Below are 27,021 nucleotides of genomic sequence, written 5' to 3' on the forward strand. Positions count from 1 at the left end.
AAACTTCCGAAAACATCCATGCTCAGATTTAGGTCAAACTCTGTAAATAGGTTTTTTTTGGATAAAAAAGATATATAATACCAAAAGGATTTGTAGCGACTCAAAAGTTAAGTAACTTTTTTAACATTTTTAACCTACTGCCTCCATGCATACACTTAGAACCAATACAGCTTGCAAGTAATGTAAACATCCGTAAAGTCATACCCGTCAAAGTCATAACATAAACATAATTGGCGAAACTTCAGAAAATCCGGAACGTGGTAAACCCATGTGGCAACTCGTCTCGCGTGGAAAGTGTATGCGTGGAGGTTCAGCCCCCCAGGCCCGCCTGCGGGAGGCTCTACCTCCAAAAAACTAACCTAACTCAACCCAATTGTTGTGTGGATGGAAAAGTACATGCGTGAACTTTCCACACGTGGAAAGTTTTAAACCCATGTAGCAACTCGTCTCGCGTGGAATGTGTATGCGTGGAAGCAATAGGTTCCACCCCTCTGTGGGGGGCTCCACTACCGTTAAATTAGACACATATTGTGCCTTGCAAAGTACATGCGTGGATTTTTCACGCGTAGGAAGTTGTAAACCCATGTGGCAACTCGTGTCGCATATGGTGTGTATGCATGGAGACAGTAGGTTAAAAATGTTAAAAAAGTTACTTAACTTTTGAGTCGCTAAATATCCTTTTGGTATATGTCTTTTTTATGTAAAAGGAACCTATTTACAAAGTTTGATGATTTAAATTAGAGCACGGACGTTTTCGGAAGAACAGCCTAACACTGCAATGCAATGCTATATTTCTCAAACTTCTTTTATTAATAACTTTTTAATAAACAACGACCGCCGGCTAAAACCTTTTGAAGGTCACTCAGGATGATGACCTTGACAACACATGTCAAGGTCAAAGTCATCGGTAACGTTTGACTTTTTATGCATATTAACCATTATAATAGATTAATATACTTTTATAAATCTATTAAATATAGTTATATATTAATATTTTATTTGTAATAACTTATGTATATGCTTGTCTTTACATAGTATATAAATGTTGCACAACTAAGTGCTAATTAATGTTTTAAATTAAAATGACCATTATATATCGTATGCATACTGTCGCAACTTAAAAATTCACAATTTTTAGGAGAGAGAAGAAACAAATTTAATTTAATTTTTTAAATAGTGAGATAATTAACGTAATTACAATTACGGTATTTTGTTGTAATAAAAATTATACTATTTCTTGTGTGAAAAAGTTTGGTGTGATTCACTTGGCAATTCATTTATGACATTTAGTGACCGCATAATATTTTAGGTATACTTTTTATGGGCTTAACTCAAAATAAAATTTTTTTGAGTTGTTACAGTATTCTTCTAAGGATACGACATAATATATTTAAAATATGTATAAATGTTTTTTTTAGTTTCTGTATTCTTTGTAAGGTTATTATGTCATTATAATCAAGATTATTAATTGTCTTTTATTAATTTTATTATAATGCAATTACATATTTGACGTGGTTGAATCTTTTAGACAATGTCACGTTATTTACTGGTGCTGGATATTTAAGAAATAATTTGTTTATTTTATTATGAAATGTTGCATATTTAATATGTTTAGTATTTAAATAAAAAAAATTTGCTGTGTGTGAATTTACTATTATTTTTTGTAATAATGATTTGAGGGCTTTGATTAGCCAACAGAGTGCTTGTAGATTATAAAGTAGTCATGGACATGTATTTGATGCTTAGACTACATCAAGCTTTACAATTATTTACTTGAGTATGAATTCAATTTTTAAACTAATGACTTTGCGAAGTATATAATACTACCTTCCATCTGTATTTTATTTCTTACTATATTGTTGTAGCCTGACAAGATCCTGACAGATGAATCAGTCATCGTGGCGCAATACATAAATAATCCGCTTTTAATCGACGGACATAAATGCGATTTGCGTCTCTACGTCGCTGTAACGAATTACGATCCTCTGCTAATTTATTTATATGAAGAAGGTTTAGTGAGATTTGCAGCTGTTAAATATGACGGTGGAAGTCAATATATTTGGAATCCTTGCATGCATCTTTGCAACTATAGTATAAACAAGTTTCACGTGGATTACGTAAAGTAAGTTATAACAAAAACAGTTAATATGTGTTAAGATAAAATTTTATCATATAAGCATACAGGGTTAAAAAATTAAACCGACCACGTGATGACGTGGGCCAACCACGTGATGACACATTAACAACGCATAGTCACACACCACTATTGGCCCTACACCGCGTTGAATTTTAATATATCGCCATGCTTCAATAATTAACCATATTATATATTAACCATTGAATCGAAAAGTTTATTTGACATTTTCGTTTTAGATTCATTGTATCTTCTATCCACTATAATATTAACCTTGATCGCTATTATTGGGATATTCTAGTATATATTGGGCAGTGTTAAAGTGACTAATAATTTTAATATTTTTTTCATTTAATTTATAAGTAGATATATATTTAAATACACACATAAAATACCATATATAATTAATAATTTCTTTATATTAATAACATTAAAATCGATTTTTCGCTCTATTGAATCCAATCGTTTATTTGCTAATTTAAAATTAATTATTTACAATTAGTAATATTATAAAACAAAATTATATTAATAATATTAAAGTTGATAAAAATGTCAAAATGTAATATTCAACAGTACCAACCTAATATTTGTTATTTTAATTTATTTAATATTTCATATTTATCGATTAAGTAGACTGATTTTCCCAAACAAATGTACATTTTTTCTAGAATACGCCAGGAATAAAAAATATAATAGATTAAAAGAAGATTCAAATTAAAAAATGTTTTCAAAAAGTAATATACATATATATATCATTATTCATGGCTATAGCTGCCTATATATACATATTTCGATTTTATTGGTAAAAATGTGAATTAAATATTTTACGAAAACGGTTGCCAACAGATTGTAGCAACTTTTATGGCAATAAGTATGCTACAAGCTTTCCGCTCGTTTGTGCAGGCAATTGTCTGCATAATGCTCTTAAGTTGCTCTAAATGAAATTACTATTGTCCCGGTGCAGTGAAAGCAATATGATGACAACTGAAAAGAAACTTATGCCAAACAACTATTTCCTTTCTTATGCCAAGGAACGCTTGGCTATCTGGGGAACAGACCATCTATATTTGTATATTTATAAACATTAAATCTTATTTATTTTACCATTTTAGTAGGAAACAATATATAGCGCTGAATCACGTGATTTGGTCAATCAAACTATCTTCAGTGTCGCTTCTCTAATATCTAGGACGGTTCTAGGACATAATTCCCCCCGAAAATATTCTCCCCGAACGAACTCACTCCGGACATAATCCCCTTGTACACAAATTCCCCTCGGAAATTCTCCCCAGACAAACTCATGGATGAAATCTCTCTGTATACAAATTTCTTCAGAAAAAAAACTTCATAGCATATTACGGCAGCAAAATATATATTTCAATGGCAAACACTACTAATAGCAAAACAAAAAAAAACATGTAAAAATAGAAAAAGTGTGCAAATAGAAACCTGCACATTGTTTTCTTATGGTTTTGAAATGTGCAAGTAGAAACCTTCGCTCACAAAACTCTTCTATGAGGAAGTTTGTATTTTATTCGATGTATAATTATTAGTATTTATTTGTTTTGGTTTCCTCATAGAGGAAGCTTTGTGAGCGAAGGTTTCTACTTGCACATTTCAAAACCATAAGAAAAAATTAATACATGTTTTTCATAAATGACGTAGTTAACTCTAATATTTACGTTGTGCGAGGATTTGTGCCGCAAAAGTCATAAAAAGTAGAAGGAATGAAGGTAATTTACTCGCAATCACTCTGTTATGTATCTCTAATATTGTTATATTAATATTATGTTTGTAATTTCAGTTCTTTACTGAGCAATCTCAAAATTTCCTAAAAAACGCCAGGGTAAATCAAAGGATGATGTCGCTAATCGTTTATAAATAAGTCTAAAACGTTATATATAAAGTAAAAATTGGAAAAATTAAAAAAACCGGTTTCCAGAAAATCAGTTACTAAAAACTGTACACATCATGGCACTTCCTAGAAAATTCTACCCCTATTTCATATATTTTTGATAAAAAGAGATATTAAGAAATTCGTGAAAACACGTTTTACTCTTTTTCACCCCGTTAGGGCTCAGAAGTTCGAGCCTAACATATACTCATAAATGTCATCAAGTTTCAATTAAATATTTCTAAAACGAAATTTTATTTATTCAAATTTTGACATTTTAACATATTTATTTATTTTTCTTTTTTTTGGGGTAAATATTAAATTTTTATATATTTTTTTCCTGGAATAAATCTTGTACATCCTGATCTTTTTATTCGACCCCTATTTCATACTGTCAAGACATCTTTCTTTATATATATATAGAACTCTAAATACACTAAAATATACTATTAATACTAAAATTAAAAAAAATTAAAATTTGGTGTTATCGAAAAATTAGAAAAATAAATTTTCAAAAAATTGGTAACAAAAAACTATACACATAGTGACACTCCAATTGCTTCCTTATAGTTTTTAGAAATTGAAAGAATTAAAAAAACCGGTTTCCAAAAAGATCGGTAACAAAAACTGTACACATTATGGCGCTCACCGTAAAATTCTACCCCTACTTCATATACAATTCTTTTAGATTCGGTCAATTAATTCCCGAAAGATTGAAAAAATTTCGATACCGGCTTCCAAAAGATCAGTAACAAAATATTATACACTTCATAACACTCCCCAGAAAATTCTACCCCTGTTTGATCTACAATTCTTTGAAATTCGGTGAATTATTTCCCGAAAAATTAGAAAAATTAGAAAAACCGGTTTTCAGAAAATCGGTAACAAAAAACTATACACATAGTGACACTCCCCGGAAAATTCTACCCTTATTTCATATACTTTTGGTAAAAATTATTTGAAAAAATTTTGATACTAGCTTCCAAAAGATCGGTAACGAAAAATTATACACTTCATAGCACTTCTCGAAAAATTCTACCCCTGTTTGATCTACAATTCTTTGAACTTCGATGAATTATTTCCCGAAAAATTAGAAGAATTAGAAAAACCGGTTTCCAGAAAATCGGTAACAAAAAACTATACACATAGTGGCACTCCCCGGAAAATTCTACCCCTATTTCATATACTTTTGGTAAAAATTCGGTTTAGGGGTTTGGGCTGGGCGTTGATAAGTCAGTGAGTCAGACATTAAATCTGCACATCTAAAAGAATTAAAATTAAAAAAAAAAAAAAACCCTTTACCGATCATCGCCAAATTCAATACCAACCTTCCTTAAATAATACTCTATCGATTAAAAAAAAAAAAACAGCCCGATATCTCAATATTTGCGCAAGTTAGAGCAACCACAGACATTAAATCTGCACATACATACACACACGGACAAGCGATTTTGATGCGATATTTCGACATTTTAGAACACTCTGAATCAAGAACTCAAAAACCAATCTCTTCGTTGGTTTCTTCTACCTTTATTTCATATATAAATCACTTAAGTTTGGTTGATTAAACCCAACTTTATACGCAATCAAAGGTTTATATACGAAATTCACGAAAACAAAGCTTCCTCTATGAGGAAGCAAAACAGGCAATAATTGTACAATACAAATTGCAAGCTAGAGCAAAAAATTCTGAGCAGCGCCTCAAAGATAAAGAAGAATTTCCGTTTCTTCGAAACGTTGAACGACATTCTTCAGGCGAACATCTAGATCACGGTACTTTTTTTTTTGCTTCGACGGCTCAGTGCCAGAATTACCTTGTTCAATTTCGTATTCCGTAAGAGACTGGCAATTAAGTCTTCAACAAATTAACAAATTTATATACCCACAAATTGCATGCTTGTATCTTTGTATTAAAAGCGTGATGCGAACCCTCAACGGTATTATAATTTGTTCGAGCAACATCACCATGCAAGCACCGACTGATAATAATGGTTCCACAATTCAACGCTAAATGCCGGACCACGCCTCCGATTACGCCGGCCAATTATTCCCACCCACGTGCTTTCGAAATAATGTATAAATACTTTCAATTTATTGATGTTCGGCAAATAATACGGACAATTCACGAGCGCATCGAAACCTGCACGAATTTTGTCTTCTGACATAGATACTAACGCGCAAAGCATTCGAACATTAATTGCAAAGTAGCCTTGTTGCAGTCCTTAGACCGTCGTGAGACAGGTTAGTTTTACCCTCCTGACGACTAGTCATTGCGATAGTAATCCTGCTCAGTACGAGAGGAACCGCAGGTTCGGACATTTGGTTCACGCACTCGGTCGAGCGGCTGGTGGTGCGAAGCTACCATCCGTGGGATTATGCCTGAACGCCTCTAAGGCCGTATCCTCTCTAGTCAAAGGTGGCAATGATATCTTAGGAGTCTCGTCATAGATACCACTATCTTCCGCCATATACATTGAGAAAAATGGGGAAATAAAAAAAATCCACTGACGCAACTGCAGGAAACACGCTCGACTGCAGTTATAAACAACAATTCGAAATCGATAACTACCTTTGACAGTGTGAAAGCTCTGGCATTAATGTTTTCAACTATTCCAAAATTTTCCTGCGACAGCACAAAATGTGAACTAAGGACAATACTTTACCATTCACGAGACCGTGAATAGTGTACAATTGAACAAAAATACAAGGAACTGCCTTGAAAGTACCATCGCAAACCATGTGTTACACGCTTTAAGAACTGTTAGATTTGCCTTCGTAGCAAAAACAAAGATGCGATCATTGTCCGCAGAATCATAAATAAAAAATTTCTTGTTTTTCTCAGTAACAGTATACTCCGCAGGGATGACAAAATCACCGCAGACGTAGGATTCTCTGACAAAGGATTAAACTTGGCTCACTCGGCTCGCACACATCGAACAGATCAAGATAGCCTTTTCGCATAAGATAGTCGTCTGGCAGCCGATGTTGACACTTCAGCCACAACCGACGAGATAATAGAGGACGTTGGCTCACAATTCGTCTTTGCTTTCTTCCGCATTTGCGCTCTCACAGACCGGACTTCAATTAATGCTTTATTAGGCGCATGATTGTGGTCAGTTTCATGCAATATGATTCCTGCAGCACAATTCATAGTATTACAAGCAAGGAAACAAAATGTTTTTACCCCCAACTACAATAAAAGAACGAAAATATCACAAATCATATGCTGTACCCCTATCGAGACGCTGTTCGGATACTGGTACAACTCTGCGAAGTTCGCTAGTCCCAGTAACCGCACGTAATCGCGTAGCACACTGTCTCTCGATCGATGCGGTTTTTAATTCTCGTGTTTCGATTTAAAAAAACAAATTAACGTGTGGAAAACCGATTGATAAGCAAGTACTCATTGTTAATAATATATCTGCAATAAATCTAATGTACATGCTGAATCTGTGCAACCATTATCAGGAAAATTGTTTGCTGTTTACATGGAGAGGTTATGTTACGGCTGAATATATTTTTGTCTAATAATCGATAATTTTATAATAAAATATATAAATTATAGTGAATATTGAATGTAATGAGATCTCCATGCAAAGAAGGACTATATTTCATTGCAGAAATCCTGCATCATGCCGAAGGCATCGAAAAAAAAATATTGCCAATCTTCGGTTGACAGTGCTGTAGATGCTGTGGCCTGTGGATCAACGATAAGAGCAGCGAGTGCACAGTATGGAGTGCCATCGAGCACATTATTTGGCAAACTTAAAAACAAAGCTCCAGTAAAGGCGTCGATGTGCTGTTTTTTCTTCCCTTCTTTCAGGTTTTTAAGTACATATTTTTTGGCATCTCTACCTTCATCTACACTTCTTAGTCTCAGTTGGATATTTTTTCATTCTTAATACTAAAATCGATATGTCAAGATATCAGCGATGGATTCGGCAAATAAATAAATAATTTAACAATTGCAAACTGTAGAAGCAAAATGCTTTCGTGTAAATCTGATGTGATGTGGTCTTCGAGGGTTTATTGTATTATGAAAATACAGTTGTCAAGTATAGTATGAAGTTACATTATTCAATTGTCGGTGCTTTGTTTGAAAAAAAATTATTTCTATCTAATTTGATTGAGATCCATCGGTGCTCACTCTTCTAGAGTTTAAATATCGTATTGTGCGGACCGAGTAATAAAGGTTATGCGGACACTGGGTCCGGCACTGGGACATACCGAGTAAAGGCTGTGCGGACACTGGTACATTTGACCTTTTTATCATTTTCGCGGCATAAATAATAAATGACTGAATATTAAAATAAACATTGCATGTGTTTTAGAAACTAGAAACCCTAAGCTTCAAGATGGTTCAAGTCATTTGTACCATAGTCCAGTCACTATGTACATTTAAAAAAGACATAATTCTGACCCAGGATTTTTCTTTTTGGGGGTGTTGGGGGGATCAAGAAAAGCTTAATCTCAAGTTTTCGACCTTTGTTTCCCGCTTGCTTTTTTTACGGGAGTAAAAAATGTGAAAAATGGTTTTTCTGCGATAATTCGGTTTCTAATAAAGTTACAAGGTCGAATCGGAGCTCATTTTAAAGTTTTTTTTACGCTCTACAAATTATGTCGTATGACATTTTTACGTATGATCGATTGTTTTCGAGACATCGAACGAGAAAGGGAAATAAAAAAGTATGAGAGATATTTAGTTTTTTCTTTTTACTCATTATTGTCGTCCAAAATTGCAAAAATGCTTCAAATGAAACTTGTAGAGCGTAAAAAACCTACAATTTTTATTTGTTATTCATTTCATTTCGTTGAAAATTACGCCTTGTAGAGCGCCTCAAAGTGGAGAGTCGTCGCCATCGCGTCAGCGATAAAGTATTTCTTTCTTATAAACTTACTTCACAAATATTGTCACTTAGATATAAAACTGCACGCTTTCATGTATTCTTCAATGAAACGGTAAGTGTAATTAAGAAAACTTGACGGTTTCAAAATAGCTACAATAATTTCAGGCTTTGCAAGATTTATTTGCAACTTTGAGGCGTAGTGCGATATGGAATTTTCAACGAAATTAAAGTAATAAATAAGAACATTTTACGAATTTTATTGCTGTGCAAGTTTTATTTGAAGCGTTTATACAGATTCGTGTGCGAAAAACGATAAAATAGAAAAAAACGAACAAAAATGCTCAATTTTTCCTTTTCTCTTTCGATATCTCGAAAACTATCGATCGTACGCCAAAATATCACTGAACGTAACTTGTAGAGCGGGAAAAATCCTATAAAAAACACCTATTATGTTACTTATTTGCGTCAATGAAGTCGGAAATCTTAGCGAAAGCGTTCGGTGCCGCGTATCGACGTAACCAACGCGCCGCTAACGCGATGACGACGACTCTCCACTTTGAGGCGCTCTACAAGGCGTAATTTTCAACGAAATAAAATAAATAACAAATAAAAATTGTAGGTTTTTTTTACGCTCTACAAGTTTTATTTGAAGCATTTTTGCAAGTTCGGACGACAATAATGAGTAAAAAGAAAAAACTAAAAAAACCTCTCTCATACTTTATTTCCTTTTCTCGTTCGATGTCTCGAAAACAATCGATCATACGTAAAAATGTCATACGACATAATTTGTAGAGCGTAAAAAAAGCTTTAAAATGAGCTCCGATTCGACCTTGTAACTTTATTAGAAACCGAGTTATCGCGGAAAAACCATTTTTTCACATTTTTTACTCCCGTAAAAAAAGCAAGCGGGAAACAGAGGTCGAAAACTTGAGATTAAGCTTTTCTTGAGCCCCCCAACACCCCCCAAAAGAAAAATCCTGGGTCAGAATTATGTCTTTTATAATCCGTTTTTTTGTACATAGTGACTGGACTACCAAGCATGCGTCTTGTAACGATGCACCCCCACACATGCATCATTCCCGGCGAAGAACTGCCGGATGCCGCCCGACGATCTCCGTCAGGCGAGGACAGGGCGCGGTGCGCCCACCTTATTTTTAAACGAAGTAACTGCGATCGTGTGCGCGGCACTCCGCCGCACCGACATCTGCCCGGGTCTCCGACAGAAACCGAGGGGAGCCGAGCGCCGCCGAGCGCGAGCACGCTTACCGCCACGCCGATTCCGCTCCGCTCCGCCGGCGGCGCGGCTCACGCGGGAATCGGCCTCCCCTCCCTAGCATACCACCCGGGCGAGTATAAAATACCGGCGCCGCGACAGATAGACACTCCAATCCGAGTCTAGCTACCTGTGCTCCGCTACCCTCGGAGACGAGTACCTTTCCGCTTCCTAGGCCAGCTCACGAAACGGGGTACAGCGTTCTGTGCCTCGCTCGAGAGTTCTCGAGCGCTGACCGCCTTCCTACCCGGGACACCCCGTCTGCCACGGTAACCAGGGGTCGAGCGTGCTCGGCGTCTCGACAAGAGTTCTTGCCGCCGGAACAGTCGGACCTCCTCGTCAACCGATCGACCAGCCTAGCCCCTGGCCGTTCGTTTCCCTTACCTCCGCGCCGCATAATTAACACCGGATCGTATCGCGAGAAAGAAACCGCGCCGGATAACATACACGCGCCCGCGCCGCGATTCTCGCGCCGCGGGCCGACCAGCCATTGGCCGGCCTCAAGGCCCGTTCGCACGCGTACCGCGTCGCGCCGGTGCGGACCACCTGATTCGCGTCCGCCGCATAAACCGCATGCGCTCCCGACATTTGTAATTATCGCGGCCGTCTCATAGCGTATAACCCGCCCGCGTCCGCCGCATACACCGAATGCGCTCCCGAAATTTGTAATTATCGCGACCGTCTTATAGAATATAATCCGCCCGCGTCCGCCGCATACACCGAATGCATTGTAATTATCGCGGCCGTCTTATAGCATATAATCCGCCCGCGTCCGCCGCATAAACCGAATGCGTATCCGTACTCTGTAATTGAACCACTGTAATAAACCACGTTCCGTATCAAAACTGCCTTCTGTCTCTGGGCCTACCATCGAACTCCTGGTCCGGCGAGCTAGTCCGCGTTCGATATAAACAGCCAAAAGGCAGGCCGTTACAGTCTAAATGGGCTAAATTTGTATCACAATCTGAATTGTGGCTTAAGTGTGCGGCCACTGGTACATTTACCTTAATTCAATACCGGGGCTGTCGTTAATTTTTCTTTAAGTAGATCAAACGCGTTCTGTTGTTCGATTGACCAATTAAATTTTTCTCCTTTCTTTGTGAGCTTTGTTAGAGGCTTGGCTATCTTTGAGAAATTTTCGATAAATTTTCTGTAGTATCCGGCTAACCCGATGAAAGATTGTATATCTTTCACTCTTCTCGGGGTCGGAAATTCTTTTACTGCTCGTAACTTAGACGGGTCTGGCGATATTCCGTTTTCGGATATCACATGCCCTAGGTAAATGACCTCTTTTCGTAAAAATGCGCACTTGTTCGGTTGTAACTTAAGATTGTATTTTCGTAGTCTGTGCAGTACTGCGATTAACCGCTTAACGTGCTCCGTCAGCGATGCTCCGTATATAACGATGTCATCGATATACACGAAACATTTTAATCCTAACAGACCGGCTAATACCGCATACATTAATCGCTGAAAGGCCGCTGGTGCATTTTTTAGACCGAATGGCATTCTGTTGTGCTCGAAATGTCTGTCTGGAGTCGAAAATGCCGTTTTCTGCTTATGTTCTTCATGCATCGGGATTTGGTGATATCCCGAGGCTAAATCTAGTACAGAAAAATATTTCGCATTGCCTAGCTGATCAAGTATGTCTGTAATATTTGGCATGGGGAAGGAGTCTCCCATGGTGAGATCGTTCATTTTTCTGAAGTCGATCACTACGCGAAATTTTATTCTGCCGAACGCGTTAGGTTTCTTGGCGACAACTACTATTGGCGCGTTCCACTGGCTTGTGCTCGGACGAATTATGCCGTCGTCCAACATTTTCCGTATTTGTTTTCTTACTTCGGCCTTATGTTTCTCGGGTAACCGGTATGGCTTTACATTTACTGGCTTACATTATCGGGTCATGTATTTATTTCGTGTTTTATTGCTGTAGTGGCGCTTAGTTTATCTCCGTCTAGGTAAAAAACGTCATAAAATTCATCGCAAATTTTTTCTACTGCCTCTCGCTCTTCTGTGTTTAGGTGATCGAGCTATACTTGGTCGCGCACTTTCTTTTGTCGCTCAGTGACAGTCTCGTATTCTTCATTTGCCTGTAACGTGAGTACGCTCGCGGCGTCGTCCGCCGGCAGGTCTTCTAACGTTACGTGTGGAGTGAGGATCTCCACCGGCTTGTCCGTCACGTTCAATATGCTGACCGGGCAAGTAAATTCGACGGGTTTTACGAGGCAATGCCCGATGAAAACTCCGGGAGCAGGTTCACCGCTTTTCACTATGCCTACCCGGTTATGATCTGTGACGGCTTTTACAATGGTTTCACTGCGGGGAGGTAGCTTTATTTTTTGATACGGTCGTAACTTGAACATGGCTTTGCCTATTCTCAACTGTTTTGAGATATCGGCTTTATGTTTAGTTAAGAAGTCGTTTCCTAATATTCCTTCGTATTCGATGGGGAAGTTATCTTTTACTACGTACATTGTGTGACGTATTTTCTTTTTTCCGAGATCTATGGTCGCTTTTATTTTTCCTAGCGTGTGAATTTGGTGTCCTGTTACGCCGATTAATGCCAGTTTCTCCTCTCGCACCATTGTTTTTCCCTTTAGGTTGCCTACTTTAATCAATGTTAGAGTTGCTCCGGAATCCAATAGAAGATTCATTTCTCCTCGTTCCGCTTCCTGTATAGGCAGTGTTATGATATCTAGCGGGCCCTTCTTGTGTTTCTCCGTTACCTGAGACACTCGGTATGTCTCGGCGGCGCGTGCCTTATTTCTTTTCGGCTTCTCTTTCTCCTCGCTACTGCTGTCGGAGGGTGCGTCCTCGCTAGATTCGCTCGCTTTGGTTTTTCTTACTGTGCCTATCGGTGCTTTTTTCGCACTTTCCTGTTTTGGTCGGCGCGGTCGCTCGGATTTCGGCCGTCCGTTTAACAACCAGCACTCGTCGCGCTTGTGCCCTGCTTTCTTGCAGTAGGTACACTCGATTATGTTTATGCCACCGGGCTTATCCGCTCGCGGCAGCAGGAATTTATTAGCTTGCTGACTCGTACGGCAATCTCGCCCGTAATGGCCGGTCTTACCACATTTGTAGCATTTCACAGTCGCGTTTCCCTCATTTCGCGCGTTCCCCTGATTAAATCTATTTCTGTTTACTGCTTGTCCGTTCCGCGGGGAGGGGCCTCTAACTTTTTCCTCGGCACTGGCGCCGGTTATTGCCTCCTGTAGGCTTGGATATCGCTGTGCTCGGACCAGCATCTTGATATCATCATGCAGCCCGATTTGGAAGTTATGCAGAGCTTGCATTTTAATACTTTCCAATATCGCTTTTTGCTGCTCTTGTGAGTGCCCTTGGCCTTCTTCCATGGCCTCATACAGTTCTCTCGCGAGCTTCTCGACTCGACGCCCGAATTCCTGCGCGCTTTCTCCCGCTTTTTGTTTTAGCGAGTTGAATTCTAGCTGCAGATGGGTCATGCCGCGTTTTCCGAGATATTCCGTTTCGAGTTCGCGTTTTAGCTGCTCGAAGTCGCGAATATCACGCGTGTCGAAGTCGGTCATTGCCTTGCCCTTGAACTTTGTGCACAAGATCGCTTCTAGGAGCATGGTTTCGTCCGCGGGCTGTATATTTTTCATAGCGTAAGTGCTTGCATTAATAAATTCGCGAACGCGTTCTCGTGATTCTCCGTTCATTTCGGGAATCATGTTACGGGCTTCCTTTAGGCTGAGGAACCCGAGATGGTGCCTTGGCTGACTACGGACGTCGCTGTGCGTTCGTCCGTAGGTCACGTCCAGCGGGCCCTGGCTGGTCCGTACGCGTCGTTCTCGCGCATCGGGGCGGTCGTGAGTGGCGGATTCCATTTGACTCATGCGTTTCCGTATCTCGCGGATTGCGCGCAGGACTTCTACGGAGCGCTCGAACTCTGCGGCCTCTGTACGGTCCATGCGTTCCTGCATGTCGCGCATCATGCGTAGGACATCGCTGAGCACGGAGCTCATTGCTCCGGGGCTTACCTGCGTCGGCTCGGGGGCTCGACCTTGGTCGCCTTCGGACGGTTGCCCATTTTCCGCAGGTCTAAACCGCTCTATTTCCGCGTTAATTTGCGCCGGGGATATGTCCTCTCGCGGCGCGATGGTCGCGGCAGCTCGTGGCTGGCTCATTCTGTCAGCCCGGGGGGTATAATCCTCTTCCTCGGGGTCGAATATATCGCTTTCGTATGACGTCAGGGAGAATTCTCCTCTTCCTGCGTTTTTGCTCTGAGTGTCGGCCGAGGTGTCCGATCGTGCGTCACCGTCGGTCGGGGGCAATCTGTGTGCGTCACTGTCGCTGCTTGTGTTGTCGACGCTATCTCGTGGGTTTCTGTTCGCGTCGCAAAGACTAGCGTCTAAGAATTCGAATTCACGTTCTACGATGACGTTAGGATGTAGCTCGAGCACCGGCGAGCTTGCGTCGTCGAGTTGCGCGTCTAAGTTTCTTCGCACGCGATCTAATTCGTCGTTCGCGAGTCGTGTAGCGCGAAAACGATTCCTGATACTATTTTCGATGGCTCGTTGCGCGCGCTCGCTTAACACAAATGACGCGTTGCTGACAGGGGGATGCCGGGACAAGTCGTCCGACATCTATTGTCGCTTATGCTTTAGCGTCCTAAAACGCGAAAATCTTTCGGCGCTTTGCGGTTGTATTGCCTGCAATCGCAAAAATTTATCTCGCTATCCGGTTTTCGCTATCGCGGGGTACGCACGCAGAGATATAACGGTTGCGTCGCGGCGCGTGCCGGTATCGGCTTACAATGGCGTGTTGACTTACAGTACCGCCGCGTAGTGCATCGTGACCGCTTTCTGCCGCGTCGAGTCTGACAGGGCCGCTTCACTGCTTCTGCGTTGTCTGCTTTGCTGCGTCCTTGCTGCGCTGCTTCGCTGGCTCGCTGCGTCCCTGCGTCGCTGCGTCGGGCTGGCGAGTCCGTGCGGTAGGTCGGGGCCTCTCCGGTGTCGCTGATAGTACGCGGAGTTACTGCCGTCGTTTCACGCACTCGGGATCCGGCTGGCTTTTCCTCTCCGGGATATTTTACCGCCGTCTAACGATCCGTTCCCTTCGCAGGCGCAATCTGGCAGGACGTCCTCCCGTCCGGTTGGCAGATCCCACCGCTGCCACCAATTGTTGTGCCGTACCTCTGATTCGAGGGATCGGCACGGAGTTCTTTTGGATCCGCCGGGAGGAAGGAGGAATAATGTTGCCAGAGTTTTCTACTTGACGATATTTTAATAAAAGACCTTTTAAACTTGATACACTTGTTTCGTTGATTTCGTTGCCCTGACTCGCGGGCGCTCTCAATAGGATAGTTGTCGTTGGTCGTGCGCGATTAGCCTTACGTTCTAGACTGTCCGCCGCTTCTCGGAAGGGCGGGCTTTTTATCTCTACGCGTGTTACTTCCGCGACTTAGCTGTCAGCGCTTTTGCTTCCGGGTGAGTGACCGGGATGCCACTTGCAACACCCGGAATGCCAGCTCAGGTGGATTTGGCAATATTCGGAAGAAGCGCTGGCAGCTAGGTGTCGAAATAACGACACGGCGACTTCCGCCTCACAACACAGGGATGGGGTGGGATGGACCTTGCTTCGCGTGGGTGGTTCTCTGGACAGCATTATACAATTCAGGTTTTCAACTTTTAACTGGAGGAATTTGTATACAGGAGGATTTCGTCCGGGGTGAGTTTATCTGGGGAGAATGTGTCCATGGAGGGGAGGGGAATTTGTGTAGAAGGGGATTTTGTCCGGAGGATTTTGTTCAGAAGAATTAAGGTCGGTCACCATCTAGGACTCTAATGTACTTATACGAAATAAAACTAAAATCATGACCTCAACAATAACATATGTCAAGATCAAAGCCATTGAAGCTGACTCCAATTGGAAGTGCCCGTATAACAAATAAAACCCGCAATAACTTAAATAATTAAGCCCGGTATTCATAGTCAGATCTTATATTTAATATCGTCTTAAGTACTGTCAAAAGCAGTCTTAAGACTCCGTTCAGCCAATGAAATGACCGTATTAGCATCTTAAGACATTACTTAAGACGGTCTCGAAATAAGATCCGACTATGAATACCGCCTTAAATGTGTTAAAGTTTTGAGAAAGCTTTGCAATAAAGCTTGCTTATACAAATTTTCTACTGCATTTTTGTTTGTTTTTGTCCTGTCAAAAATTTTCAAATAATTATTTCTGCTATTCTTGGGCGATCTTTGTAGCCTTTTGTGTGTAAATTTATATATTTTTTATCACTCAGCAAACTGCGCATCGATTATTTGTTGGTCTTGAAATACAGTCTCATTGGAATAGTAAATTCATAATTACATTCAGAATTATATTCATAATAGAATAGTGAATTCATAATTATATTTACAATAGTTAAAAAGATCCAGCTCAACCGAAAATGGCACTTCTCTTTATTTAATTGTGAATTAGTTTTGTTATAATGCACATATTAGCAATAAAAGCTCGCTATTTTGCGTCAAGAAAGTATTGTAATTTATGCAATATTAATTAGATAACGGTGCACATAAATGGAAAAAAAGAATGGTAAAGCAAACGAAATAATAAAGGAGGGAGGTGAGGAAAATAAGATAAGCGAGAAATTTAGGCAAATTAAAAAGTGTATGCGTATAATCGAATAAAAAAATTGTTCTAAAGAAACTATTTATAAAAATTTCTAATATACATAGGAGTGAAGATCCTGATGCCGAGAATGTAGGACACAAATGGACATTGTCAGCATTACTCAGGCACTTACGCTCGATGGGTCAAGATACGGAATCGCTTATGCAGCGAATAGAAGATATTATTATAAAGTCAATTCTCGCCACTGCATCTGGAATTGTCAGCGGTTTAAAACAATTCGTGAAACATCCCGAGACGTGTTTTGGTAATAATTTATTTTGAATAGCGTCTTCGATGTTTTAACGCAGTACCTATATAAATATAATATAATATGAAATGTGTGACTCATATGCACAAATACGATTACAATAAAATTATTCTTAATAAGTAATATTAACGGAAAAAAACGATTGTATTGTCAATAAGTGTTTGATATTATAAATTTAATATTAGGAGAAATAGAAATTTATAATACTTTATATCACGCGTATGCGTTTTATTACAGAATTATTTGGCTTTGATATACTGATCGATGATACGCTGAAGCCATGGCTGCTGGAAGTAAATTTAACTCCCTCATTGGGATGCGATTCACCCCTAGATGTTAGACTCAAGTCAGCTTTAATAGCGGATTTATTTACTCTCATCGGCATAGCTGCTGTCGATCCAATCTTGCGCTCTCAAAATTTAAACCGTGCTGTAAATTACAATAAAAAGATGACTAGTGTAAGCTATCTCACTTTATATGTCTCTTAAATTATTCATATTTTTTATCTTTTATTTGTATAGAATATATTCATTGAATACTAAATTTTTTATTAACCTTAAGATTATATTTATTTGTATATTCGAATTGTAGATACCTATGTATTAAAAAATTAATAATGTTCTATTTCTAACAGAAATGAGGGAACAAAATATTTTTATTTGATCCCAAAATAGATAAAAGATAAACATATTTATTTGGAAACAAAAAAATAAAAGTATTATATTAAATAAATAATATAATTATTTCATTAATTCTCATTATTAAAGTTTGAGATATTTTCTTTGTCTTGTATAAGCTATTAAAAACATTAACTATAAGAACAATTAGCAGATTGCGAGCAAGTGGTTTTCTTGTTTTAGTACAGAAGAGTGCAGTCTGTAGAAACGTTGCCTCAAAGCAAGAAAAATATTAATAGAAATAATAAAAGCAAAGCAGGTTTAAGCTCAGAGCAACAACGAATAGTAGCGTCTGCAAAAGCGCAGTTCGAGAGAAGAGGCGGATTTGTTAGAATATTTCCAAGTCCGAAATCTTGGGTGCTCTACTCGCAATACTTGGGTAAATATAATTTTCTCTCGTGGTAATACATTCAGTGCGGGAAAGTATCGAGGCATTTTGCGAAACCAGCTGCAATCTCTAATAGTTTACTTATTATCAGTTCTATATGTCTTAGATCCAATTACAGGTGCACCAATGATATCGGATCCGCTTGGTCCAAGGAGATTACCACAACATATTAATACCAATCATAATTTGATGTTGCATGAACAATTGTTTCCTGCAGCCAATCGCGTTACCGGCTACATTATTCCAGAATTGACATTAGATAGATTGTCTAGGTATGCTGCATCATGAATTTTTATTTTGCGTGACTATAATTGAAGTTTTCTACATTTTTACTCATTACAAAACTTACTACTCTTTGTATAGGCAATCAAAATTGTAAATTTTTAACAGTATAATACATTTATCTCCGATGATTTTGATGTCATGACTTTTAATAATATGAGGTCATGATTAATATCTGAATAATATCAAAGTTATCGGAGGTGAATACATTACATTGAATATTTTTTCAAATTCTTTATAGACAAGCTTATCTAAGAACCGAGATAAGAACCTATTATAAAAAGTTATCATGTACAACAACAACGAAAAAGAAAACAAAAAATTCAGCCCGATATCTCAATATTTACGAAAGTTAGAGCAACCACGTACATTTATTAAAAAATTTAAAATTAAAAAAAAACCCCTTTACCGATCATCGCCAAATTCAATACCAACCTTTCTTGAATGATACTCTATCAATTACAACATGAATACGATACTATACAAATAGATTACGATGCATTGCTATAGCTTTATTTATATAACTGTGATCACATAAAAGTTAATGATTGATTATTTTTTTATAGATATGAAAGATATGAAAGAGCATTGGTGAAGGGCCACAAACAGAGCTTGAACAGAGGAAATAATAAAGAGAATTTAGATGTAGATATGCACAAGTATAAAAACCAAGTCATACAATCAATGCAGGAAGGCAATAAACTTAGGTTTGTTATTAAAATTTATATGAGGAATTAATGTCAATTATTCAAGTATTATGTATATCGCCAAATTAATTTATCTATTTTGTTATTCTTCTTTTTCTTCTTTTGTATACTCCTTTGTATAATCCTTTAAAAGTATTGAATCATACGAATTATATTCCAGTTCTGGTGAAGCGAGGAAAGCCTTTGGTTTATATCTAGGTTACATATTACGGAAAATATCACAGCCTAATGCAGATCCGGGATGTTGTGATCTTGTTATGAAATTTCTTCAACATTCATCCTGCAGTTTGAGAACGCCATTTTTATTTACGGTACGTATAAGCTGTTTATATTTTGCTATACGTTGAACAAAATTATTTTCCAAAAAAATTATTTAAGGTACTTCAACAGTGACAAGTCTAAATTTTAGTTAAGATGTAGTCTAAGAGTTGGCTACGAAAATGAAAAATGATAAGGTGCAGTCAAAATTTGTATATGAAAACTCTCCTTACTATCTGAAAAGCACGTAGCACTGCAGCCAGAAGTCGCTCCCAGGGAGAGAAGCGTGGGCGGGCGGTCAAACGCGTTTATTTTTAATCAAAATAAAATCTTTAAGTGCAGTTCTGGCAATTTGTTTCTTTTATTATTTATACTGTTAATGAACTATATATGCAATTGCAGAAGGCTAAGTGAGGGAAATGCATAAAAAAAACCATAATCATGCCGAGTATAAGCGCTGAACTGTTAAAACCGTTAAGTGTTTGAAACACATTGTGCAAAAATAAATTGCATATAAAAAGGTGTCATCAACTAAATTCAGAAATAGAATTTATTAATTTGTTGCAATAAGAATTTGTTGCTCGGCTTTTTTTGGTTTTAAGGCTCCTGGTCCCTGAGCCGAGAACTCTGCGTTGACTGTGGCGACGTAACCGTCGCGGCAGAAATAGGAACTCTCTCCAATGGAGAATTCTGTCCTTTGTGACATGTTGACAACCTATTTTGCGTTGCGTTATATTTCTTTATTATTCGCTCTGTACTTGTGCTATAACGTTTAACGTACTCGTGAAACTCGTGAAATTTAACGTATGGTAAGATTTGCAAGAGTAATACATATGCGGAAGGAACATTCTCCACTCCTTTCGAGTCGTCAAATGGCTTGTTTTTCCGTATGTTTAGGCTTCGTTTTATGGCTGTTTGTTTATTGTCGAGGGAAAAGGATAGTATCCGTTAAATTTTAGAAGTGTGCTGAAACGATCTATAGTGATTTTTTATTGAAATGTCTTTTTATTTCGGAAAATACCGCAACATAAAATAGGGTAATTTCTCGCCTCCAGAAAATTGGTAACAAAAAACTATACACATCATGGCACTCCCCGGGAAATTCTACCCCTATTTCATATACTTTTGGTAAAAATTCGGTCCACTAACGAATGAGTAGTTCGCGGACAGACGGACGGACAGACAGACAAACAATCGGGTTTTATATGAAGTATGATATGATTGCTGTTATAGGGATTAGTTTGTACATAAATTGATTCTATTATTATCAAAGTCTTATGCCACATCTAGGAATATGTAACAATTTTATATTAGAAATAAAGAACTATTAATTAGATTATTTACTTGAATTAATTTTTTTTCTTTTTCGTAGTTATCATGCAGTAAGTTAAGTGATAAGGATCGAGCTGCCATTACCGCAAAGCAACTTTCTGATTTTTTGCATCTGTATAACAGAGAAACAGATCTTTACGAAGACACCGTAGATCGGCCTCGTACTGTTTCTAATAAACTTTTCCAAAAGTTTCTAGCTGCCGCAAGGTATACATATATGTTGAATAGTTTTTAAAGCATAGTCGCATTCCTCAATCCATTGTGGAATTACACAAAAGGAAAACCGTTACTTTTTCATTAAAGTACAGAACAGCATCTATATTTTAAGGGGATCCTAAACTAAAGGCCGACGGGAAAACACCCTCGTCTAAACGAAATTAAAAATGGCGATATTTTCGAACGTTTTCTATGTGTCGACTTATATCTGTTCAGACAAAGATATTAGAGTCCCTCTATTATCGAGTCTGTCCATACAGTAGCAACTTTTGATTGGTTCGCCATTTCTTGGCAAAAGCAAGAGAAACAGAAAGAGAAAGAGATATAGGAGAGAGAAAGAGAAAGCGATATGAATGTATAGAGATCCTCAGACAAACCGTTATATAACGATCTCTGATTGGCCCCGTTGTTTGGGGTCTAACCGGAAGTGTAAGAGAGAAAAATATATAAAGTTAACCAAGAAATCCTAGCCGACCTAGCCATAAGTGTACGTCAAAACTGGAGCTTGGAATACCCGAGTATCCAGGGATTCATCCTCTCGCCCGCTTACCCATTGTATATAAATCTGAACAGGTTCCGCGGGTACTCAGAGATACTTCGAGTTAGGTTAGGTTAGGTACCTAATTTGCCGGTATCCGAATTATGCGGGTACCTGCGGAACCGGCCCAGATCCATACAACGGTAACAGGCAAGCGGACGGGTATCCGGATACCTGGTTATCCGGTTCTTTTTCCAAGCTCTAATATTTATTCAACAATCAAAATAAACCGCCATCAAAAACGTCATTCCATTTTGACCTCACAACCTCATTGTCCGATCCTTCTTCGTATTATTAATGGCTCACATATTTTCTTCTCGGATAGCATATCGGCCATTCAAATATCTATGAATGTACATCGCTTTCTTTTTTCTCTTATATCCTTCTCTCTCGTAGAATTTTGCCAGAAGCAAGTTATCTAAACTCTGATTATATAGAGGGGCTATAAAGGATATAGACAAGGATAGACTAGAGCCAACACATGCCCGCTGGGTATCACATACGCATTAATACGCACCGCCGCCATTTTATCTGGGAGCTGGCCGTCACAGTTTTTCCATAGCCAAAGTCCAAAGTTAGCGATCTAGTTAAGCACAATATAACCAGTAGAGGAAAGTGGAGTAATAGAGTGCGCACCTAAAATAAATCTGTTAATACAAAATGGCTTTTATAGTAACAATTAATTTAAGGGGTAACATTACTCCAGAGGCCTAAAAATAGAAGAATTTTTTGTGGTTAAAAAAGGAAGTAAATCAAAAATCTATTTAAAGGACTTTATTGTTCATGTCTTAAAGTGTATGAAACAATTTTTTTTTTTTAAATAGCGCGGCGGTGGAGTCTTGTAAACGTAAGCGTTTCTTTGCGGGATTTGCTCCGGGGCTTGCAGTATAAGTGCCGCAAATTTTGACCTGGAACAAAAAACCAAAATTTTTCATAATTTGCATGATAATATAGCTAGAGAAGTACGTAGGGGATTTTTAAAATATCGTTTTTTATAGAAATGACAAGCATTTGAAGAAAAAATTGTTTGAAAGTTTCAATTAACTTTTTTTTCAAATGCTTGCTATTTTTATAAAAAACTGTTAAGGATACTGAAATTTAGTTTTCAATGCGAACGCTTTATCGCCGGTCTAATGTAACGGAATCTTCCTTATATACTATATACTTATATATTTTTTCGTTCCTTTTTCTCTCCGTTTCTATTCTATAAGGGTGCATCCCGATGGAGAAGAAATAGCGGAACGGAACAGTAACGGAAAAGAGATATGGTGGGGGGTTAACCAATCAGAGTAGTTCCGTTTCAATTCCGTTCCGTTATTTAGTGAGTGGGTTCCCCATGGCACGGAGCTGTTACGGAACGGAACGGAAAAATTTCTAACCTATTCTGTCGAAAGTTCGCAAATAAGTGCAGTGGATCGATCGGTTTGCAACATTTTTATTTTTGCAAATAAAGAGCAATATGTCGTCATCGGTAGGTATTACATGTGAAAATAAAATATATATGTTAAAATCCTATGCTAATTAACCGAATGTGATATATTTCATTAATTTCCAGAAATTCAAATGTGGATATGTTCAAAGCGTCCTGTTCAAAGAGCAACAGCATTAATTCCTTCCACATCAACAAGTGACAACCTCAACGTAGATGATGATCTTATTCCCATCATCAATGACAATCCTACGTCACTGTCTCCAGTCTCTCCGGCGTTATTGCTGTTATTCTCACTCTCGACGTGTGTTTCTAAAGAATCTAAATAATAACAGATTTAGTTTTACAACAAATTTATATATCATTTACATATTCTCTAACCATTAGTTATATTGAATATATATATTGCCTCTCTTGTACACAAATATACGTACCATTTATAAAGAGATTTCGATCTTTATCCATTATTAAATTCGCATGATTTGCTAAGCAAGGATGTGAAAGTTTTCCGTCTTCATCGAACCAAACAATCCAGCGACAATATCCACATTTGAATTTCTGGAAATTAATAAAATATATCACATTAATTAGCATTAACATATTAATAACATAGGATTTTAACATATATATTTTATTTTTACATGTAATACCTACCGATGACGACATATTGCTCTTTATTTGCAAAAATAAAAATGTTGCAAACCGATCGATCCACTGCACTTATTTGCGAACTTTCGACAGAATAGGTTAGAAATTTTTCCGTTTCTTTTCCGTTCCGTAACAGCTCCGTGCCATGGGGAACCCACTCACTAAATAACGGAACGGAATTGAAACGGAACTACTCTGATTGGTTAACCCCCCACCATGTCTCTTTTCCGTTACTGTTCTGTTCCGCTATTTCTTCTCCATCGGGATGCACCCTAACACGTTCACTAAGCTCGTAACTGCTCGGTTCATCTGTTCACGTGCTCATGCAATATTCAATTCTCAGAGAAACATCTCGCTATATTTTCGTATATTAAGTGAATAAACATAATTATAATAATATGTCAACTCCCACATTCCAACAGGTTATGGGCCCAGGACACTTAATAATTACGTAATGAAAATTAGCAAGTGAGGTTATGTTCGCGTAGTTTCGTTTTTTAAGTAAAACTAGAGACTAAAAACTTTGAAATGTTGCTTGCAAACTGTTGAAAGTGCAACAATGACCTCGAGTACGTTTGGATCGGTGCGCATCGAGGTGTTGACGAAGGAGAACTACAACACGTGGAAGATGCAAGTCGAAGCGTTATTAACCAAAAACGATTTGTGGGAATACGTTAGTGGCGAGAATGTGCTACCAGCTCCTGTTGTCGGTGATGCTGCTGCAGTTGCCGCGGGTGTTGCTACCCAAAATGCCTGGAGAAAGAGTGACATAAAGGCCAAATCAGATTTAATATTATCTATTCATTCCTCTGAACTCCAACAGGTACAAGGCTGCATAACTTCGCGCGAGGTGTGGCTCAAGCTCGAGTCAATATACGCGTCGAAGGGACCAGCGAGGAAGGCGACGCTCCTGAAACAGTTGATGCTACAACGCCTGCAAGAAGGAGGCGACTTGAGAGAGCACATGACACGCTTTTTCGACGCAGTGGACAAGCTTACGGCGATGGGCGTGGAAGTAAACGGAGATTTGTTATCCATTATGCTATTATACAGTTTACCATTTAGCTATGATAATTTCAGAGTTGCGATCGAATCACATGATGACCTCCCTACTCCTGAGGCTTTGAAGGCTTCGTGACCAGCGCTCTGGTCACGAATCGCGGTGGAAACGGTGGGAAGCGAAAACCACGAAGGCAAGCGATCAAGGCAAACAATAATGAGTCGGAGGCCAAAGATTCAACTAAGATACGCTGTTATACATGTGGCGTAGCCGGACATAAATCGCCGAATTGCCCCGACAAGGAGACTGACAAATCACGTGGATAAATGTCGAAACAGGTGGCGAATACCGTCGATGACTCATACGCAGAGTGTTTGGTTGCGATACCTGAGGTCAATCATCCGCTGAGAGGCACTGAAACGTCTTCTTCGCGTCCATGGATACTCGATAGCGGATGCACGTCCCACTTATGTTGCGATAAGAATAGTTTTGACTCGATCCGGTCATCGACTTAAGGGAAATTAAAATTAACTAGTCAAGCATCGACCGATGTAAAGGGATACGGTGCGGTAAGATTGTCCGTAACTGGTAACACGTCTCCACGATTAATCGAATTTAATAATACGCTTTTTGTTCCCGATTTAAGGACAAATTTGATCTCGGTAGCGAAAATCACGGACAAAGGACACAAGGTCGTGTTCAAGAATGATTCCGCCGTGGTTACTGACCGTCAGGGTCAAGTCAAGCTTACCGCGGATCGAAAAGGCGATTTATATTACATACGCGAGGACGCAGAGTGTGCAATGGCTACGCCGGAGACAGGATTTTCGGAATTGAAGAAGTGGCATGAGCTTGGCCACCTGAACGTCAAGGACTTAATCAACGTCGTTGGAAAGGTCGTCGGGCCAGATGCCGTCGTTGGAAATCAAGAGGATGTATTGGAGTGTGAGATTTGCCACAGAGGGTAGATGACGATTTTACCCTTTCCCAGAGGCACTCCCCCGTGCACCGAGCTACTGAAAATAGTCTACTCTGATGTCGTAGGCCCAACACGCATCAACTCGAAGAATGGGGCGAGATTCTTCGCCACCTTCGAGGATGATTCGTCAAGATGGTGTGAGATTTATTTCTTGAGCCAGAAGAGCGGCGTTCTCGAGGCTTTCAAGATGTACAAGGCTCATGTGGAGAAGCAGACGGAAAGAAGCATCAAGAGTCTTCAATCCGACAACGGTAGAGAATACGGCAACCAAGATTTCGACGCCTTACTTGCAGATTGCGGAATTGAGAGAAGGTTAACTGTCCCGCGCACACCTCAGCAAAATGGAGTCGCGGAACGGATGAACCGCACTCTTCTCGACATGGCGAGGTGTCTCTTGCTGCAGTCTGGCCTGCCACCTACATTTTGGGCCGAAGCAGTAGCAACGGCGTGTTACATACGTAACCGTTGTCCAACTAGCACCTTGGAAGGCACAACGCCATGCGAAATATGGACAGGAGAGCCACCCAGACTGAATCACATGAAAACTTAGATCTACTGTCTACGTCCTGAACTAGGACACGAGTAAGGACAAATTTGAGGCAAGGTCAAATAAAGGCATTTTTATAGGCTATCCTTAGGAGTCAAAGGATTATCGAGTTTGGTTGCCCGATTCTAGGAAGATTGTTGTTGCCAGAGACGTTAAATTCCTGGAGAAAATACTTGAAGCTTCCGAAGATTCAAACGAATTTGACTTCTTGCAGGGGCCGGATCAAGGGCGTATCGTGGGGTCGGACGATGACGATACTTCAACTATGGACGTCGAGTTTACGACTGCCAACCCCGCTACTCCCACGATGATGGGAGTTAGACAGCAACCTGGGGATGTGAGAAATGCACCCCGAGGACGAAGCAGACCGAGAATTCCTCGCACCGGGAGTCGTGGTCGACCGAGGAAGCTGTACCAGTCTTCCCATGGTACTGGGACAAACGAGTTAGAGATCCCGACCGGGATACTTAACGATGAACTTGAGGATGACGTTTTCGCTGCAGCAGCTGAAGTCTCCGTCCCAGAGGCTATGGATTTGAAGGAGAAGGACGAATGGGATTATGCTATCATGGCTGAAGTCAAGAGTCTCCTCAAAAACGATACGCTGGAGATCGTTACAAACAAGAAAGGATAACACATTGTCGGTAGTCGATTGGTTTTGACCAACAAGTACGGGCCGAACGGCTCTATTCAACGTCGCAAGGCGCGCATTGTTGCCAAGGGATACAACCAAAAGTACGGTGTAGATTACTACCAAACTTTTTTGCACCGGTAGCGCGCCTCGAGACCATACGACTACTGATGGCTATTGCCGTGCAATATGGGCTCAAGGTGCATCAAATCGACGTGGTGATGGCGTACCTAAACGCTTAATTAGACGAGGAGGTTATCATGGAGATCCCAGAGGGATTTGAGGAAGCGCTCGAGAAGATAGCTTCAACCGAAGAAAAGGATTCGGCCATCGG

General features: G+C 39.4%; 1 protein-coding gene, 1 long non-coding RNA gene and 1 pseudogene across 11 annotated transcripts in view; 1 reads left to right on the forward strand and 2 right to left on the reverse strand.

The window, feature by feature from the left end:
* The window catches only part of Ttll5 (Tubulin tyrosine ligase-like 5), a 184,687-nt gene that overhangs the window by 149,893 nt on the left and 7,773 nt on the right, over positions 1-27,021 (forward strand). For 4 of the 9 annotated variants that reach the window (XM_077423643.1, XM_077423647.1, XM_077423650.1 and 1 more), the window contains 8 exons: positions 1,866-2,122; positions 16,853-17,052; positions 17,293-17,513; positions 17,916-18,111; positions 18,227-18,392; positions 18,969-19,109; positions 19,270-19,420; positions 20,740-20,906. In XM_077423643.1, coding sequence (XP_077279769.1) covers positions 1,866-2,122; positions 16,853-17,052; positions 17,293-17,513; positions 17,916-18,111; positions 18,227-18,392; positions 18,969-19,109; positions 19,270-19,420; positions 20,740-20,906 — 1,499 coding nt within the window. Of the gene's footprint in view, positions 1-1,865; positions 2,123-7,648; positions 7,852-16,852; positions 17,053-17,292; positions 17,514-17,915; positions 18,112-18,226; positions 18,393-18,968; positions 19,110-19,269; positions 19,421-20,739; positions 20,907-27,021 lie in introns of all 9 variants that reach the window. The other 5 variants (XM_077423646.1, XM_077423649.1, XM_077423645.1 and 2 more) reach the window with 4 other exon arrangements.
* The window catches only part of LOC143907127 (uncharacterized), a 225,763-nt pseudogene that overhangs the window by 130,186 nt on the left and 68,556 nt on the right, over positions 1-27,021 (reverse strand). The window lies entirely within an intron of this gene.
* LOC143907125 (uncharacterized) lies at positions 22,872-23,690 on the reverse strand. The gene is made up of 3 exons (XR_013259725.1): positions 23,537-23,690; positions 23,317-23,440; positions 22,872-23,203 (listed from the first exon to the last, which is right to left on the reverse strand). It is a non-coding gene; the product is annotated as an uncharacterized LOC143907125 (long non-coding RNA).

The sequence above is a fragment of the Temnothorax americanus genome, unplaced genomic scaffold (assembly GCF_048541705.1).
Source record: "Temnothorax americanus isolate GAGA-0224 unplaced genomic scaffold, ASM4854170v1 Scaffold8, whole genome shotgun sequence".
NCBI classification, from domain to species: Eukaryota; Metazoa; Arthropoda; class Insecta; order Hymenoptera; family Formicidae; genus Temnothorax; species Temnothorax americanus.